This window comes from Cavia porcellus, unplaced genomic scaffold (assembly GCF_034190915.1).
Source record: "Cavia porcellus strain 051 isolate PalLab524CR breed Dunkin Hartley unplaced genomic scaffold, mCavPor4.1 scaffold_21, whole genome shotgun sequence".
Classification (NCBI taxonomy): Eukaryota; Metazoa; Chordata; class Mammalia; order Rodentia; family Caviidae; genus Cavia; species Cavia porcellus.
This window is the reverse complement of record NW_026947504.1, coordinates 8,327,692-8,346,397: the sequence shown is the minus strand read 5'-3', so window position 1 is coordinate 8,346,397 and position 18,706 is coordinate 8,327,692. Positions and strand designations below refer to the sequence as shown.

Here is an 18,706-nt window from a genome sequence, read left to right as displayed (position 1 = left end):
TGTTGGTGGGAGTGTAGACTGGTGCAGCCACTATGGAAATCACTATGGAGAATTCTCAGAAGACTAGGATTGGAAGTTCCATTCAATCTAGCTATTCTCATCCTGGGTATTTTCCAAGAAAAACCGAAAAGGTCATATCACAGTGATATATGTGCACAGAAGCACAATTTGTAATAGATAAATCTTGGAAACAACCAAGATGCCATCAACCGCAGAATGGATGAAAAAGATTTTATAGAATAGAATACTACTTAGCTACAAAAAAGGATGATCTTGAGACCTTCATAGGCAAATGAAGACAACTTGAGATTATCCTCATTAGTGAAATAAATAAGAATCATACTTATAAATATCACATTGTGTCCATAGTGTAAAAAGTAATAAGAATTGTAGTAGTAATAAAATCCAAAATGTGTAAATGCTATGGTAAAAAAGAGGGGAAAGGAAAGTGCTCTAAAGGATATAACTGTGTGTATGTTTAAGTGTTTAGGATTGATAACCATATTACTAAGTTTTTATGGATTGTTGAACAGAACTGTTTGCAGTCTTGCTGTTTGAATGTCCATTTTGTATGCTTTACTTTTGTAACTTAAACAACTATTTCTAAGAGGACAATATGTAATTTATTAACTAATGATTTCTTACTGTTTATTTTTTGAAATTATGTATTTCTACCCCTTTTCTGTTTTTTTCTCTTTAAACAAAATTTTTTTAAAAAGAGGTATTATGGTTAATAAATAAAGAAGAAATGATAGAACAGTGATGCTCAAATTGTGATCTGTTGAACCTCTATAAAGTCAAAATTATGTTCAAAATAATGATAACTAATGCTAAATGTGCTCTTTCCACTGTATTTAAATTTCCACTGGCAATGCAAAAACACTGGTGAGTAAAAGCAGGCACAACAGATGGAGTGCAGGTAAAAGCTTCACTCTGTCTTATAGTCATTGAATTTACAATCGTGCACCTTCAGTTTAAAAAAATACCAATAAGAATGTCCTTGATGAAGTACTATCAATCTTGTTAAATCTCAAATCTAAGTATGCATTTTAAATATTCTGTGTGAGGAAACAGAACTAGAAAGTATCCTTAAAGATCTTCTGTTGTATACTGAAGAAAGATGATTTCCTCAAAGAAGCATGCGTGGCATTTTAGTCACTGGGGGGAAGTAAACTTTTTTATGGAACTTCACTTTTACTAACCAAAAAGACAAACTCTGAAGACTTGGATGTGAATGGCTGGCGGATAGTTTCTCAAAAACAAATGGGGTGAACTTGTCACTATGAGGGGAAAAACTGACAATATTTACTGCAAATGATAAAATTCAAGATTTTGAATGAGACAACATGTAGAAAACTTATTCCTGCCACTGTAGGCTTCCAGATTCCTAATAGTGAAGACTTTTGATGAGATCAGTGGTAGTGTGATTGAATATGATGTTTTAATATTGTACAGTAAAAATTGTCCACATTTGGATGACTTATGTACTTCAATAGCCTAGTATTTCCAAATGACCAACAAAACTCACTTTCAAAAAATCATAGAGTGAAAGGGAACAATGAGTAGTGTCAGCATTTTAGTAGTTACCTATTCAAACTGCTCTGTACTTAATTACTACGCAGAATGAAAAACAAAAAATACAGAGCTAAAATATAAAATATCAGTCATCTCAGTATGATAAAAATTAAAGAATATATTAATAATAGCAATAATAAATACTACAAGAATTTGGACTAAGTGTAATTAAAAATGCTGCTGGTAGGAGAATAAATTGGTGCATCTAATTTAGGAAGCTATTGTTGATATCTCTTAAGGCCAAAATTCTCAGCCAAGCAATTCACATCTCTAGTCATATACATCCAACAAGAATACAAGTGTATATGTACCCAAAGACATACGAAAAATTCACAGAATTGTTCACAATAGCAAGAGGGAAAAAAGCTCGAAAAATGTCTATGAACAGAAAAAAAAAGAATAAAAAAACACTAGGAGGTTTGTCTAGCAAAGTTACACAAAAATGTGATGGATGAATTTATACTACAAATACTAACCTAGATAAATGTCACAAATACAAAATGTGATAGAAAAATACAATGAATGTTTAAATATTTTTATTATAGCAAAAGACATTGTCATTAATATTCTGCAAAATATCCCTGCTTGCTTCAAACACACGTATGACATTACCCTTCCCACTTTCTAGGTTTTTTTTTTTTGTGTGTGTGTCTTTTTGATACAGGGTCTCACTGTGCAGCTCAGGCTAGCCTTGAGCTCACTTCATAGCCAAGATTTGTCACAATGATCCTCCTGTCTCAGCCTCCTGAGTACTAGGATTGCAGGAGTGCGCCACCACGCCCAGCCATTCTTCCAACTTTCTGAAGCATTCTGGAAATCCTCTTTCATGAGTGTCTTTAGTTGTGCTTCTATGACTGGTTAACTGTCTTGGATCGATTCAAAATGCTTGTGTTTTGTGGTCATTTTGATTTGGGGAAAAGCCAGAAGTTGCACAGTGTCAGATCCAGTGAATAAGGAGGATAAAGACACCATAGAATGTTTTTACAGGCTTGCTTTTCTGTTGGCTGGCACCCAGCAGCAGCATTCACCATATTTTTTTTTATCACAACTTGTAAAGACACGAGGACCTTCAGAAGTGCTTCAAAAGTGGCAAGATGGGACAAATGTGTTCAAAGTGTGGAATAGAAATTTGAGGAGGTTGATGACAATGAATTTTACTGTAACACATTTTTGAAAAATTCAAACATTTGCCATATATTGTTATCTCTTGTATAATACTCTCAACACAAAATATAAGCACACCATTATATATATAGTTGTTATATATATATATTGTTAACTTATATCGTATGTTCTCATGATAATGGTTATCTTTCAAAAAGGAGTCACAATGGCGGAGGTGTCTGGGATGCTGATACTATTTTACTTCTTTACTTCTGTGTGTAAACTTCTGTTTGCATGATTACGTTGGCTTTAGATTCCTTACTAAGATGCATGCTTATGATTAATGGACTTTATACACAATATGTTTCAATTAAAGTTTTAAAATAAGATTGATGTGAGGCAACCACTTTCCTGCTTAGTGGAAAATATACAACTTTAAAATCATACATTAGAAATGACAAAAGCCTGAAAATCAGTAAGCTGAAAAAGAAGCTAAAGGACACATAAAGGTTAAATATAAACAAAATATGAGGAAGCAAAGAGCATAAATTAACAAAATAAAAAGCAAATATATAGGAAAGAGAATCCCAGAAACCAAAAGGTAGCCTAGAAAAGGTTAATCTAATAAGCTACCCTGTAGTGAAAAATTAGAGGTGATAATATCAAGATTGAAAAGGGGATTGTCACTACAGATCCTGCCAAATGTCTATAAAAGAACATTATAAACAACTTTATGCCAAAACATTTTAAAATTCAGACAAAATTAACACACTTATGAAAAAATAAAAAATTTAAAATGAAAAAAATTAAAATAATGATATTGCTGCCAAGTGTGGTGGCACACACCTGCACTTGAAGGCTTATGCAGGAGGATCACCATGAGTTTGAGGCCAGCCTGGGCCACATAGTGAGTTTAAAGCCAGCCTGAACTACACAGTGAGATGCTGTCTCAAAAATAAACAAATCTATTGCCAATAAAGAATTTTAATTTCATGATTTAAACTTTTCCACAGAAAACTTTAGGCACAAAGAGTTTTACTAGTGAATTCATATTTAAGAAAGTTTTATCACCAAATATGTGCAAAGAATAAGAAAAACAATTGAGATAGAGAGCTAGAAAAACTCCAACTTGTTTAACGGTTGCCAACATAACCTTGGTACAAACCCTGATAATAAGACTGACCTCGATTGATAAACATAGATGCAACAATCCACTAATAAGATGTCTTAATTGGTTGCTTTTATTTGGTTTGAACACTATATGAGTCTAAACAAAATAGCAATAGTCTTTGTTTAAAGGTTCTAAAAGAATAACAACAATATGCTTGCATTCAAAGCATATTTAGGGTATGTCGTTAGGGTTTGACTATGAAAACAGGATATATGTAGATGGATACCAGATGGCTCTAGGAACAGCCAAAATTTTTGGATGGACTAAAAGCAGACTTTTCTCTTTCTTTGCAGCAGAGTATGTGATTGCATATTCATTCCTAGATTCTAAAACAAGTTCCAGATGAACACATAATGACTTTTTGTGTTTATACGTTGAGGAGGAAGTTACTATCTTGATTCTCCCTTTTTATAAATGCAATATAAAAGAGATGTGTAATTCATTTATGTCTTGAATCACTTTCTTATCCCATCAATTAGAACCGGGAACAAAATAAGCAGGTGCTTTTATCATTTAGCTTTGGTTTTTAAGAATGACTTTTATCAACAAATTCCTTATGTACCACAATACTTTAGTCAGGATCCTGGACGGTGCTCCATACTCCAAATGTCCTGCCAAATGTTAATATTTCTGGTAGTCATAAGATTTACATTTGAGCAATGTAAAAACCTTTCAGCAATTTAGCCCACCTTCATCTCAACCCAGCTAAGTGTATTTAGTCTCTGGAATATTATTGTTTCCCTCTAACTGGAAATTTTAGACAACAAAAATCAATAGGCCACTAGCATTATCAGACATGCTGCCAATACTGTCTCATTTATATATTTTCAGTGTATTGCTCTTCTGTTCAGTCAAATTATGATGCTGGTTTGCTTTGCTTTTTGCTATTTCAAAATTTTCTATTATACAACAAGTGCTGTTACACTACATGGGTTTTTTTCTTAAATCTGCATATATTTCTTTGCCATGAAATTGTCCATAGTCACAGCACTCTAAAGTTTTTAGTGTGGTTACCAATTTCAAAGTCAAAATAAATATAAGAAAACAATGAATCTATGGTCAAGTCTACTTATGGAATGTATAATAACAAGAACACACTGGATACCAAAAGTGTTCTACCACCCTGTTAAAACAAAGAGAAATTTATATATCAAATATACCTTAGACACCTATCTTAAAAAGTTTTATAGCTCATCAAAAGTCTTAATGGAAAGAACTGACAGGAGACAAATGTCGTCAATTGTGCTTAATGTTTGTTAAAATATTGCCAACAGAAGAGATCTAAATAAAAAAAAACCTTGCTGTCTGAATTTTTCAAACCAATACTTTTTAGTATTATAAACTATATGAATATATACTGTAAACATAAGATGAGAGAAGAGCTTACATTTAAACAAAGTGTCAAGTGTAGTGGCACATGCCTATGATCCCAGGACTCAGGAGGCTGAGGTAGGAGGATCACAGTGAATTCAAGGCTAGCCTGGGCTACATAAGCAAGTTCAAGGCCAGCATGCACTACATAGTGAGATAGTGTCTCAGAATGAAAGAGAGAGAGAGACAGAGAAAGAGAGACAGAGAGAGAGAGAGAGAGAGAGAGAGGAAAGAAGGAAGAATGTGCCTGCCTGGCAATTGCAAGGTTGTAAGTTCGATCTCTGGTACCAAAAAAAAAAAAAAAAGGAAGAGATAAAGAAAGAAATTTGAACAAAGTACGTAATGTATCTGTATCAACATGATTCTACATGTGTTAGAATCCTTGTTAAATTTCATGCTTTTCAAAGATTTTTGTTTAATAAAATTCATGCATTAAATATTCTATTTCTTAAATTTCATTGTTATTAAGGCACTCAGTGAGTATATAACAAACATTCTTTGCTAAAGAATCAAGAAAGGATCGACATGCAACTGAATTGGAGGAAGTAAATAAAAATGCCTTTGTAAACTACAAACACCTCAGCTGTACAGAAGTTATTTCATTCATGTTCTTTAAATCATTATTTATAAGGAAACATCTAGCCCACAAAAAGTTATTAGCAAAGCAACAGACCATCTAAAAACACAAAATCAGCAATAATAGGAGAAGATTGGTGTCCAATGATGGAACGACACAATAGTTCTATACTTAAGAACAGCGGATCTCTGTTAATTTGTTTAATACTACTACAAGTTTTAAAATGTAGTGAAAGGGAAGTGTTTTTCTCCTTTATTTCATCTCTTTTCTTTCTTTTTGAATAGCTAATTTTTTCTAATTTCCAGATTTATTGGTCTTCCAATGACTTACACTTCCTTTTATACAGCTGAAATGTGTTTCTCAAACAATTCCTGCCTTGAAACTTTAAAGGAACTACTGGTGTTCTCATTTTCTTTGTTACAGAGGACAATGAAATGAAATAAATAGTAAGTTTTCTTAATAGGAAAAGTTCTCATATATTAAGAGTTTTGATACCTGGAATTTTAACATTTGAGTGTACCAATTTTCTCTCTTAAAACTAACTGAAATCCTGAAAGTAACATTCACTGCAAATTTTACAGTGCAATGTATGATCCTATTTACCCCTTTGTCATTCACAAAACTGAACTCATGTTTAGCCACCCAAATAGAGCATTGAGGTTTTTCACACTATTCTAGTGCCAAAATATCCCTCCACTATGTTGCTTCATGAGTATATCCCAGGAAGAAGAAAATAATCATGGAAACAGCACACTTTGAAGTGATGATTAGCCATATACTCACATAGAAATATGGCTAAAAGTCTTCCCTCTATATTGAACACTATTAGCATATAATTCATATATTTATATATTTATTCAGTCAGTCAATAAGCATCTACTGAACATATAGATTGGATGCTATTGCATCATATGACAATACTAAATGCAAAAAACTCTAATGGATGTATATCTATTTTATTTGTCCTTAACATCACTATTTGAAGGGGAATAATCAAAATCCACTTTGCCTAAAAAGGTAAAGCAAGAAATGCTTGATTTTCCTTTCCAAATTTCTGCCTACCTCCTTTCTTTTGTCCATGATTTCTATAAGAAGTTAGAAAAGCAGTTGGGCAAATTTGCTTTTAAAAGGCTACCCTGACTCCATTCAAAAAGTTTTGAAATGCTAACAGTCATAAGGGATAAACTGAACTATTTAAATCACTTAACTTTTACTATCTGCATTACTCTCAAATATGGTATTTATTTATTTGCTAAGTGTATTTGGTTTCTAAAATAAAAAGTAAATTAAATTCAAGTTGAGTGGATTTCAATAGTAAATGCATCCTTGAACACACAAATGTATCTGACATATACTCATCTTTTTTCTTTGTAAAATATATTACTAAAATATAAAAGGTTGTAAAGTTTAAAGTTCTATACTCAATAATATTGTATTATCTTCTTTCTATTAGTACAAATAAGTGTTTAGACATGCTTAAAATTGCTATGTACTTACAAACAATGCTGTAGAACCATTACTACATTTTGGAGTGCCTTTATCAAAGAAGACTATCATTCCAAAATAGTATTAATAAAAAGCGTAGGTTAGCGAATACACCACATTTTATTAAATGGTGTATCAATCATTCAAGATCCAAGTCAAGTGCTATCTCTTTTAAAGCCTTCTCCTATTCCCTCCTCTCCACTCAAATGTTCTTTCATGTTCTTGCTTCTCTCTCTCTCTCTCTCTCTCTCTCTCTCTCTCTCTCTCTCCTTTCGATACCTACTGTATTTATTTTTTACATCTGTGATTATCATCATCTTTTCATAATGCATCATAATGGTTTGAATAAATACTTCCTCTTCCAGAATATTTTGCATGTAGAATGAAAAGACTTACATATTTTTCAGTCTTCACTCTAGGTATCAGAGTACTTTACAGATATCAGTTACTCATGAAACGGTTTGGCACTTTATTATCTTTTAATGTTAGACCTTTATGTTACATACCATTTATTTTTAGCAAAGGTTTTAATGTTTTACCTTTGCTTCTCAAAAATAAACTATAAGCTTTTTGAGGCCTATGGCAATCTTTCAGCACTTTTATGCTCCTGGAATTCTTAACAGAAGATATGTTAAAAAGAAGTGTTCAGTTGATTAAATACTAACATCAAAGGCTCATCTAAAAAACATTTCAGAAATTAGGTAGTCACTACTTCCCAGTGAGAGGGATCAGATCCCATAAAATTTGCTTACCATGGCATTGACATTTGCAAGATCCCCTTTCCTATTCCAAATCTGAATACAGGAAATTGGCAAATTCAGTCCTACACCAGTGGCCAGATTTCTTAGGTCAGCAGCATTGTATTCCCCACACAACAGCAAACTGTTACTATCAGAGCCAAGTCCCAGAGAGGCTCGATAGAAATATGTCTGAGAAAGTCTCTCAACTGTGGTGATATCTACTGTGGCTGATTTCACGCAAGGATTAGAAGCTACCTGCCTTCTATGCCTTAGATCCTCTGGAGTGTGACAGCAACTCCTAGAGCAGGAAACTGGGGTCTGGTTCAACTTGATGCATATGAAGAAAATTAAACACCCCAGAAATAAAAAGGAAATGCAGGCCAGGGCAATTGCTAAATACAAGTTCTGGGCAGTAAGCTGCCCTCCTGGTTCCCAGACATCTTCAAAGGCTGGAAGGATCTGTGGTGTAAAATTACTCAACAGCACACCAAGAACAACAGAAGAGGAAAGTGGTGGGTCTCCGTGGTCCCGAACCACTACCATCACCCTCTGCTTAACTGCATCAGTGGGAAGAACCAGGCGTGCAGTACGGAGCTCTCCCATATTGGCTGAAATTCTGAAAAGGCTAGAGTCAGAAGCCTGAGAGATGCGGTAAGTGAGCCAGGCATTGGAACCACTATCTGCGTCCTCTGCTACCACTTTTGTGATCAAGTGTCCAGTTCTGGCAGAGCGAGGCACAATTTCTACAGGGATTGAGCCATTTCTGGGCAGAGGAAACAAGATAACTGGAGCATTGTCATTCCTGTCTACCACAAACAAGTTCACAGTCACTGTTGCACTTCTGGCAGGAATGCCACCATCCCTGCCTTCCACTTGGAAACTAAGTCTCCTGAGTTGCTCAAAGTCAAAGGAAGTTTTGGCAATGATAGCACCACTGGATGATTCCACTGCCACCAAACTAGTGGCTGGGATCCCTTCAGAGATAATATCCAACAGCTTATAAAAAACAAGGCCATTCTCCCCCAAGTCCAGGTCCTGGGCAAACACATGGCCTAGAGAGTCCCCAGGGCCATTGTTTTCAGCCACAAAAAGTTCCTGTTGAGGTTGAGGAAATCTTGGTGTATTGTCATTCACGTCAGCAACTGACACAGTGAATGTCCTTTGGGTGCTGAGTGGGGGTGAGCCACTATCTGAGGCAGTAATTAGGACTTGGTATTCATTCATCTGCTCCCGGTCCAGAGGCCCATCTGTCAGTAAGCTATAGTAATTGTCAAAAAAAGCTTTCAGCTGAAAAGGGCCTCTGCTGGACATACTGCAAATGACTCTACCATTGGGACCACGGTCCTCATCCTTTACACTAAGTAGAGCAATCACGGTGCCAGGGACAGCGTCTTCAGGCACCGGGCCGGAGAGAGTCATGAAATCCACCTCCGGGGCATGATCGTTCACGTCAGTCACTTCCACCAGCAGTTTGGCAGTGCTCGATAAACCAAAGGCTCCTTCGTCCCTCGCCTCAATGTATGCCTCCAACAGCACTTCAGGTGCACCGAGGGAAGCAGCTACCCGGACCTCTCCACTTTTAGGGTGCACGTGAAAGAGATGTCTCAGCTCTGCTCTCGTGCTATTGCTTAAGGAGTACCAGACTTCACCATTGGACCCTTCATCCGGATCCGAGGCCTGAACTTGGAATAACACGGTCCCACTGGGAGCAGTCTCTGGAACTTTGGTGCAGTACACAGAGCGTTCAAACACGGGCGCGTTGTCATTTGTGTCCACCACAACGATGGTGACTTGTGCTTCTCCAGAGAGCGCAGGCAGCCCGCTGTCTAGAGCTGTGAGTACCAGCAGATGTGTGGCACGCTGCTCACGGTCCAGCGCTTTCTCCAGCACCAACTCTGGATACGCGCTGCCGTCGACCCGCGATCCCATCTCCAGGCGAAAGTGCTGGCTGGGGCTTAGGCTGTAGCTAAGCACCCCGTTGCTTCCCTCGTCTGCATCTTGGGCATTCGGGAGAGTAAAGCGGGCTCCGGGAGACAGGAACTCCGGGATGAGCAGCTGCACGTCGCCGGCAGGGAAGAGAGGTGAGTTGTCGTTGGTGTCCAGGACGTGGACGTGCATCTTGTGCAGCTCCAGGGGGTCCTCGAGTATTAGCTCGTAGGTCAAGGCGCAGGCAGCTTTGGTCCCGCACAGCAGCTCGCGATCCGCCGGCTCTCGGACCACCAAGCTACCGCTGCTTGGGTCCACTTGGAAGTAAGGCTCGCGGTAGCTGGAAAGGACGCGAAAGTTTCTCAAGGACAGAGCAGCCGCTGGTAGCTTCAAGTCTGCGGCGACGTTAGCTACCGCTACGCCCCGCTCGGTCTCCTCCGACACCGAGTACTCCAGCAGCACCGCGGCAGCGCCGCAGGAGACCCACAAACACAGAACCGCCGCCCTCCAGCCCACCATCCTGCCTGTCGGCGTCCACGCTCCCCGGGCTGTGACCTGGAAACATGCTCCGGACTCCCGGAGAACGCGGGTCCCCGGAGGAGCGAGTTCTGCGGCGCGTGCCGCTGCAGGATGCTAAGTCCTGCCTCCGGGATGCGGGCACTTCCGGGGCTGCCGGGCTAGCAGCGGGGCTTGTGCCGTCTGGGCGAGCGCAGCCGGCCCGGTGCAGGGGAGCAGCGCCGCCTAGGGGTGCAGAGCCGCGGTGAACGGCCGGGGCGGGAAGGCGCGCCCTGCGGTCTGCGCTTGGGGACCTCGCCCCAGACTCGGGGGGACAAGGAAGTCGCTTGCGCGGGGAAGCTAAGGCGTCTCTCCCTAAACGGTTCCTTGAGACAACGCCCTGCGATTGCTCAAGTCTCATCCTCCACCACCTATTTACGAAGACGGGTAACCGGGCTAAGCTCGCCTGGGCCCCCTCCGCCAGCGTTAGCCAGGGGTGGCCGCGACTTCGGTGGGCTCCTACACGCTGACCCACTGCACTGCCCACCCAGCGGGCTGTACTCGCTGCAGAAGCGCAGGGCGGACACTGAGAAGGCAGATCCATGAACGTGATCGACCGCGCCTTGCAAACCCGAACTGGGCTCCGTGACACTTTTTCTGCTGGATCCCAGGGTCTTTGCTGTGACAAGGAGGAGCACGTCGGGAAATCTACCGACTTCAAACTTCCTGCAAACTCTGGCTTTTTGAGACAGTATCGGGGGTAGGGGAAGACTAGTGAGCGCACAGCTTATGATTCTGTGCTCTGCTTTTCTGCGGGACGTAGTTTCTTCTTCACTGTACTGGGAGTGTTCTACAAGCAGCTCTAGATTCTCTGGGTGGAAGAGATCATAAGTCAGACGATTACAAGAACCAGAAACTCAAGGGCAACTTGTCCCCCAAAGAGCGCGTGCCGAGATGTGGGAAACAAAGTACTCTTTCTATAAGTTTATTCTCTGTAAAATTTTGGAAAAAATAATTAGCAAGGTAGATGCCCATATTTTCTCCAAATTCTTCTTTAATTCTCTTACACATTGAAATTATGACAGACATTAGTTTTATGAGAAAATCTCTGCACCACAATAAACATCTCCAAATTCCACCTAACACCCTACAATGAGTTGCTTTCCCTAAAAGGTGCACTGAAAAGACTGGTTTAACTATTTAAACACTAAAGTCCTCATTCAAATCTTTCTTTCCATTCAGTTGCAATGTTCCAAGTAGATGTTGTATAGGTCAGTTGCACAACTCTCTCAGCTTTTCTGTATGCTTGAAATATTTATTTATTTATTTATTTATTTATTTATTTATCTGGCACTGAGGAATTGAACCCAGGGCCTCATACTGAGCTACAGTCCTAGCCCTTTTTATTTTTGCACTTGAAACAGAGTCTCACCAAGTTATCCTGCTGATTTCAAATGTAATATCCTGGCTCAGCTCCCAAGTAGCTAGGATTACAGGCATGTGCCACCACACCCAGCATGTTTAAATATTTATACAGTATTTTTGAATTGCTGATTAAAATAGTAAGGAGCAGAACAGCCCCAACACTCTCCTTTTAAGACCAAAGTAATTGGCAACCCCAGTGTTCATTGAAAAGCAATTATTTCCCCTGAATATCACAAACCCATTTCTTGTTTCTTCCAAGGAACTGGAGAGACTAAGGTGTAACACAAGGTAATAGAAATAATTAATAGGATCTAACTAGTCTGCTTTAGTGATTAAAGAACCAAGTCTCAAACAAAATTAAAGCAAAAAACATATACCACTAGGTAGCTGTAACAGTAGACATCATTAGATCTTACTAGGATGTGAAATTGCTCATAAAAGTGAACTTATTTTGCATCAAATTTCAAAACCAAAATGAATTATTTACTTCAGTGCCAGAGATTAGGATTTGTCCTTCTCTGTCTTAATTTAATGTCACTAGCCAAGCTAAATGCTTTGGGATGAAAGGTTATTCTTTTCCTTTTGTAGCAAATAAAACACACTTAGAAAGATGTACCAACTTTTGGAAGGCATCTTAATTTAAGACTTTGGGAAAACCTCCAATTATATAACAAGTTTAGTAATTCTGAGCAGGGCAATGTGTGAGCATAACTTAAAGTGTGAGGAATAGAGAAAACTCATGGAGAACCAACATGGAAAATCATCCCCAAAACTCCTCCACACACTTCTCCAATTTGAACTTTCCTTCTTCCCATTTCTGCATTTGAACTGCCACTGATACCTATTTTCAAAGGCCTTCATTTGTGTTGAGAAGTGTGCAGCACCCACTTATTGGGACCTGTTTTATTTAATGACTCCCTAAATCTAACATTACACTCTTATTTAAAGAGATTTGGATTTGTACAAAAGTGATATTTAAAAGAAAAGATATCCCAAAGATGAATAAGGCTAAAGATTTTGTCTTTGGATAAAATGACCAGACAAACATTAAAATCCTGAATTAACAAAATTTCTCTTAGGCTGAATTTATTAACTAACATTTCAGTTTGTCAGTTTATGGAATTCTCCATAGTTTCTCCTAATTCAGAAAATTTCCAAGCTTTACTTAAGCACAAGTATAACTTTAAATGGAAACCATGCAAAAATATAATCCTAAGTTCTTAAAATCTATTGCTAAACTACTTTCATAAAGTCCTTCCATTAAACATCCTCCAGTTATAAATTCAAGATTTCTAGCCATATTGCATAAGCTTTTATTAAAAATCTTGAAGCCAAAGAAGAAAATAGTAAATCTGATACCCACCAAAGAGCCTATCAGCAAAAGAATATTGTACTTTTAACAAGATTTTCTTCATGGTTGAGATTATACCCTGGGAGTATATTAAGTATTATGGAAATTAAATTAACAGGATATCAACATCACACATTAAGCAAATTTTAATCCTGTAAAACAGCTTAACTATGTGCCCAAATCAAGTTTAACAAAGTGAGAGTTCCTCAGGGGATGGAGATACTTATCATTAGATTTTTGTCTCTCAAGTTTTCAGCATCCTCTTATGTCATTTTTTTCTTAAATTTTTTTACCAATAAATTACTACAGAATATCTTTGTCAAATTTTCTAATACCAAGAAACTAGCTTTTCTCCACAACATACCCTCTAAAATATCTTGGATCTTCCTTCATGAATCTACACTTTTAACTCTATGCTGTATTTACTTATTACTTTTATAATCATGTGCCAATTACTTGAAAACCAACTTTCTATAAAACTTTGTTCTATTCCATCTTTAAATGGAAGACATAGTTAAAGACATACTTCAGGGTAGTCAATCAGCTCCAAAAGGAGATCTCGATGTTTCATTCTAAATGCTATACGTGTAGTAATAGGGTCCAAAATTGCAACCTGACAGTCAGTGAAAATCATTTCCACTGCCCACTGCTGGCCTTGACCTATCACAGCCTGAAAACAACCTACTGGCCTTACAGAAATAAGCATTATAATTGAATTTAAGAAAAACTGCATGCTAATAAATTAATAACTGAAATGAAATAGATAAATTCCTGGGGCTGGGGATTTAGCTCAGGGGCATAAGCGCCTGCCTTGCAAGCAGGCAGTCGTGAGTTCGATCCCTGGTACTGATAAAAAATAAATAAATAAATAAATAAATAAATTCCTAGAAATACATTAATACCAAAATCAAGTCAGAAGGACAAAAATTAGTCATAAAAGAACTAGGACCAAAATGTGTCACCAAACAATTATTCCAAACATTTGAGTATTAATAACTGCCCATTACAATCTCCTCCAAAAAACAAAAGGAGAGTGAATTATTCCATTATGAAATTAATCTTTCCCTAATACAAATATGAAACAAAGATATCACAAGAAAACTACAAAATCTATTTGTGCTGCTATAACAAAATATCTGAGACTAGAAAGATTACAAACAAAAATTTATTTATGATTCCAGATGCAGGAGAGTTCAAGACCAAGGTGACAGTAAGTTTAGAGTCTGAACAAACAACAGAAATATATTTCTTATGGTTATGGAGGCTAATAATTTCAAGACCAAGAGGTCAGCAGGTTCACTGTTGAAAGAAGGCTCTTTTTTTCTAAAGTGATGCTTGAATATTGTATCCTTACATAGCAAGAGAACAAAATACCAAATGACTCTTATACAATGTGAAGCCAATTTTATAAAGGTCTTAGCCCCATTCATGAGGTAGGTGCTCTTATGACTTGATCATCTCTTAAACACCACACCTGTTAATATTATTGCATTGGGATTAATATTCAGCACAAATGAAAGAGGGGATGCAAACTTTCAAACCAACAGCTGTATACAATCTCTTTTTTATTTTATGGAAAAATAAAACAATTTCAAAAGAAAATAATAGAATAAAAAGTTACTGTATTGAATATTACTACCTTCAAAGTAGTTTCTCAGAGTAAAATATATGTGCATAAAAAATTCCCCAGACGATATTAGCACCAATCATACTTTTCACTGAACTAAAAGAAACTAGTAGATTATATATTTTTTATTTTTCCTTCCTTTCATTTCCTTTCCCCTCAAATTAGTCCCTCTTCCATTTTGACCAATTACTTTCCATTTCACAATATCTATTGTACATGTTTAACTATTTACTCTTTCAGGTTCTCACACCAGAGAGATAATGATGTATACACATGTGAGTCTGATTTATTTCACTTATGGGTATGATCTTAAGTTGCATCCATTTACCTATAAATGTCTCACGTTTATCCTTCTTTATAACTGAGTAGCACTTCATTGTATAAAAATACACATTTTTATTAACCATTCCTTGGTTGATGGGCATTTAGATTGTTTTCAAGATTTAGCTATTACACATTGTGCTGCTATAAACAGGGGTGCACATATATAACTGTGGTATGATGTTTTGAATTCTTCTAGGAAGATATCCAGAAGAGAAATAGCTGGGTCAAAAAGGACCTCTAATACTAGCTTTTTTAGGAATCTCCACACTTAATTCCACAGTGATTGTATCAGTCCATATTCCCACCAACAGTGGAGAAGGATTCCTTTTTCCACTTAGTCCCTCCAGTATTTGTTATTGGCTGATTTCTTTTTTTATTTTAAAGTGGATAAAACTGAATTAAACCAATCAAGACAAGTCAGTGTAAAAGATACAGGACTTCTAAACATTATGAAATCAATAATAGTTACCATAATGCCTTTTGATGTCTTCAAAATAGCTACAGATAACTTTGGACAGAGTAAAAATCAAACAGAATACAATAGAAATAATAAAAACAAAACAATAAATGCAATAAAGGACTTCAAAACAAGCCAATATTAAATCCAAAATTGCTACCATAATTGCTACATATTGCTATCTTTAAAATAGCTGCTCCTGCCATCAGATTTAACATAATCAAACAAAACAAAAGAGAATAAAACCTAACCCTTCCAAAATGGAAACTATATAAGACTTCCAAAACAAGACCACAGGGAATCAACAATGGCTACAACCCTTAGAAGGAGATCCTCGCTAAATGTCACACTGTGTACCACTATCCGCTAAACCTATGATCCCTGGCCCTAGACCTGCAATGTTAGTGAAAGAACAAAGCACCACAGGCATCCAGTTGCATTTCACCTCCATAACTATTGTCACAGCCTGTGCTTCTCCAAATAAACTGGTTGCTTACGGTGCGGGGGTGGTGGGAATTGGTACATTCTTGTTTGCCAGTCCACATGCTGGAAGGGCTGTGGTCTGGCTGTTCCAGTTCAGTGGTGGCTGTACATGATGCTGGTTCCCAGACTGGGTTTGCTTATTGATGTGGCCTTGTTCTCTCTACCCCTTGTCTGTGAATGGCACTGACTCACAGGGAAAGGCTGGGGTCTGGTTGTTCCAGTCCCGCAGTGGCCTATACAAGGTGCTGGTTTCCAGACTGGGCTTGCTTGCTGGTGTGACCTATTGGCTGATTTCTTAATGATAGCAATGATTCTACAGTGAGACCGAATCTAAGTGTTTTTTGTTCTTGTTTTGGTTTTGGTACCAGGGATCAAACTCATGACCATGCACTTGCAAGGTAGGCAATTATGCTACTGAGCTAAATCCTCAGCCTTTCTAAGTGTTGTTTTAATTTAATTTACTTATGGATAGGAAGAACTAACATAGTGAAAAGGTCATACTTCCAAAATTATTATACAGATTTAATGAAATCTTAACAAATATCAATAGCAAAAAAACAATACCCTTAGCAAACCACAGAACTAGAGAAAAATTCCTAAAATTAGTTTAAACAGCAAAAGCAATTTTGGGCAACAAAGGCAAGTTGTGGTGCATCACAATCACTGATTTGAAACTATACTACAAAGCTACTGGGGTAAAATCCTCATGTTACTAGCAAAAAAAACCACAAACAGAACAGAGAATGAGCAGGACAGATTAGAAGATGCAGGCATAACTACAAACACACTCAGCCACATTATCTTTGAGAAAGAAGCCAACATGTTTATTGGAAGAAAGATAGTCTCATTAATAAATGGTACTGGAAAAACTGGATTTCCACAACAAACACTAAAACTAGACCCATGTCTATCACTTTGCATTGAACAAAAGTCACAATGGATCAAATATATAAACATTAAATCATAAATACAGCTTTTTATTTTAAAGGGGAAAATGATATAAAATTTCAAAACAACATAATGAAAGAGGCTCTAAGCAAAGATGGCAGATAGATAACAGCTGGCTACAGAGGCTCCCTGAGATAGTCAACTTAGAATTCAACATAATACAGTGTGGGGAGCCCTGAACAGAGGGAGATGAATTCTCTCATCCCAAGAAGAATCTAAGGTGAGAAGAACCAATCAAACATATAGTCCTGGTGCTATTATTGGAACAGCTAAAGGTTCATTGCTCCCACCACAGTGGGTGACATGCCAAGCAATCCAAGATCCAACTGCTTTAACTCACTGGAGGTGCAGTCACACTGAGGTTGGGGGTCAGCCAGGCCAACAGAGAGCTGAGCTAGTAGGGAGCCTGCATCAACCTGTGGTGAGTGACAAGAGTGGAGCCATTCCACAGAAAGGGGGGCTCCGCTGGATGACACTGTAGGACTGGGCAGGACTGGCAAGTACAAAAGGCAGCAGTGACTTCATTCAGTTGTTCCCTTCCTGAACGGGATTGGTGGAGAGAGCGAGGCCTGGGTCACCCAACCTGGCTGAAACCCAATAGTTATCTGAAATAACTCCTTATGGTGGTAAGTAACCACACTAATGCAGTAAAGCCTCAGAAGTTTGAATGATATGGAGGGTAGGCAGCACATAGTAATAGAGTGCAGGCTTCAGCAATTTGACTGATCCAAAAGGGAGGGGCCAGCATATGCTGCCCCTGTCTGCAACTCACTAGCACACGGCAGTGGTGCTTCAGAAGAATTGTAACCAACAAAGAAGAAACAGGGCCCTCCTGGAAGAAGCAAAAAAGATGGGAAGAAGAAGCAACAAGAAAAATCCCCAGGTCCCAACCCTGAGAACATTGACCGACCACAGGTAAATACAAAGAAGAAGGAGAACAGCAAACATGCAATATCAGACACGACACCAGTGGACATAAAGAGATATCTTCCAGACCTCATAGACAAGTTCAAAAGTGAAATATTTAGCCAAGTAAAGCAAAATATAAGAAGACTAATAAAAGAAAAGCTAAGAACCCTTCAAGCAGACACAGACAGAAGAAGGGAGGAACTCAAAGGAGAGAACCATTTGGTGAAGAATATAAAAAAATATAGAATACATGAAGCAGATTAAAAGAGATTACTAGGAAATTAAAAACTCTATGGAAAGATGGCAAATCAGAGACTTCCGGGAGAACATGGCAGATAGATAGCAGCAGCTTTGGAGGCTCTCTGAGAAACCACACTTAAAATCCAGGAATGGTGCTGGGTGAGAAATCCTAAGCAAGGATTTATTTGCCGACCCAGGAACAAACTAAACTAAGAGAAACCAACTGGAAACGAATCCCGGTGATATAACAGGAACAGATAAGGTCTCAGAGTGAAAGCTGGACCCCGCGCCACTGGAAGCTGCAATTTGAATTTCCTGCAGCTGCTGCTGCATCCCAATTGGCGCGGCAAGGGGAGAGGTGCAAAACTCTGAGAGTGGGAAGCGGTGAATGGAGTTGAGAGCCGGATTGTCCAGGAGCCTTGCATCGACCTGCAGTGAGTGAGCAGATCGGGGACCCTTCCATTAGGAGTAGGAGACTTCAACAAAAGACATATTGGG

General features: G+C 38.2%; 1 protein-coding gene across 11 annotated transcripts in view; it reads right to left on the bottom strand.

Annotated features, from left to right (window-relative positions):
* Window positions 1-18,706, bottom strand: part of LOC100717129 (protocadherin alpha-C2) — a 239,669-nt gene that overhangs the window by 78,667 nt on the left and 142,296 nt on the right. Inside the window, exon 1 of one of the 11 annotated variants that reach the window (XM_063232228.1) lies at window positions 8,036-10,609. The exons of the other annotated variants lie outside the window; for them this stretch is intronic. Coding sequence (XP_063088298.1) covers window positions 8,036-10,468 — 2,433 coding nt within the window. The 5' untranslated portion in view covers window positions 10,469-10,609. Of the gene's footprint in view, window positions 1-8,035; window positions 10,610-18,706 lie in introns of those variants that run through there. 11 annotated transcript variants of the gene reach the window in all.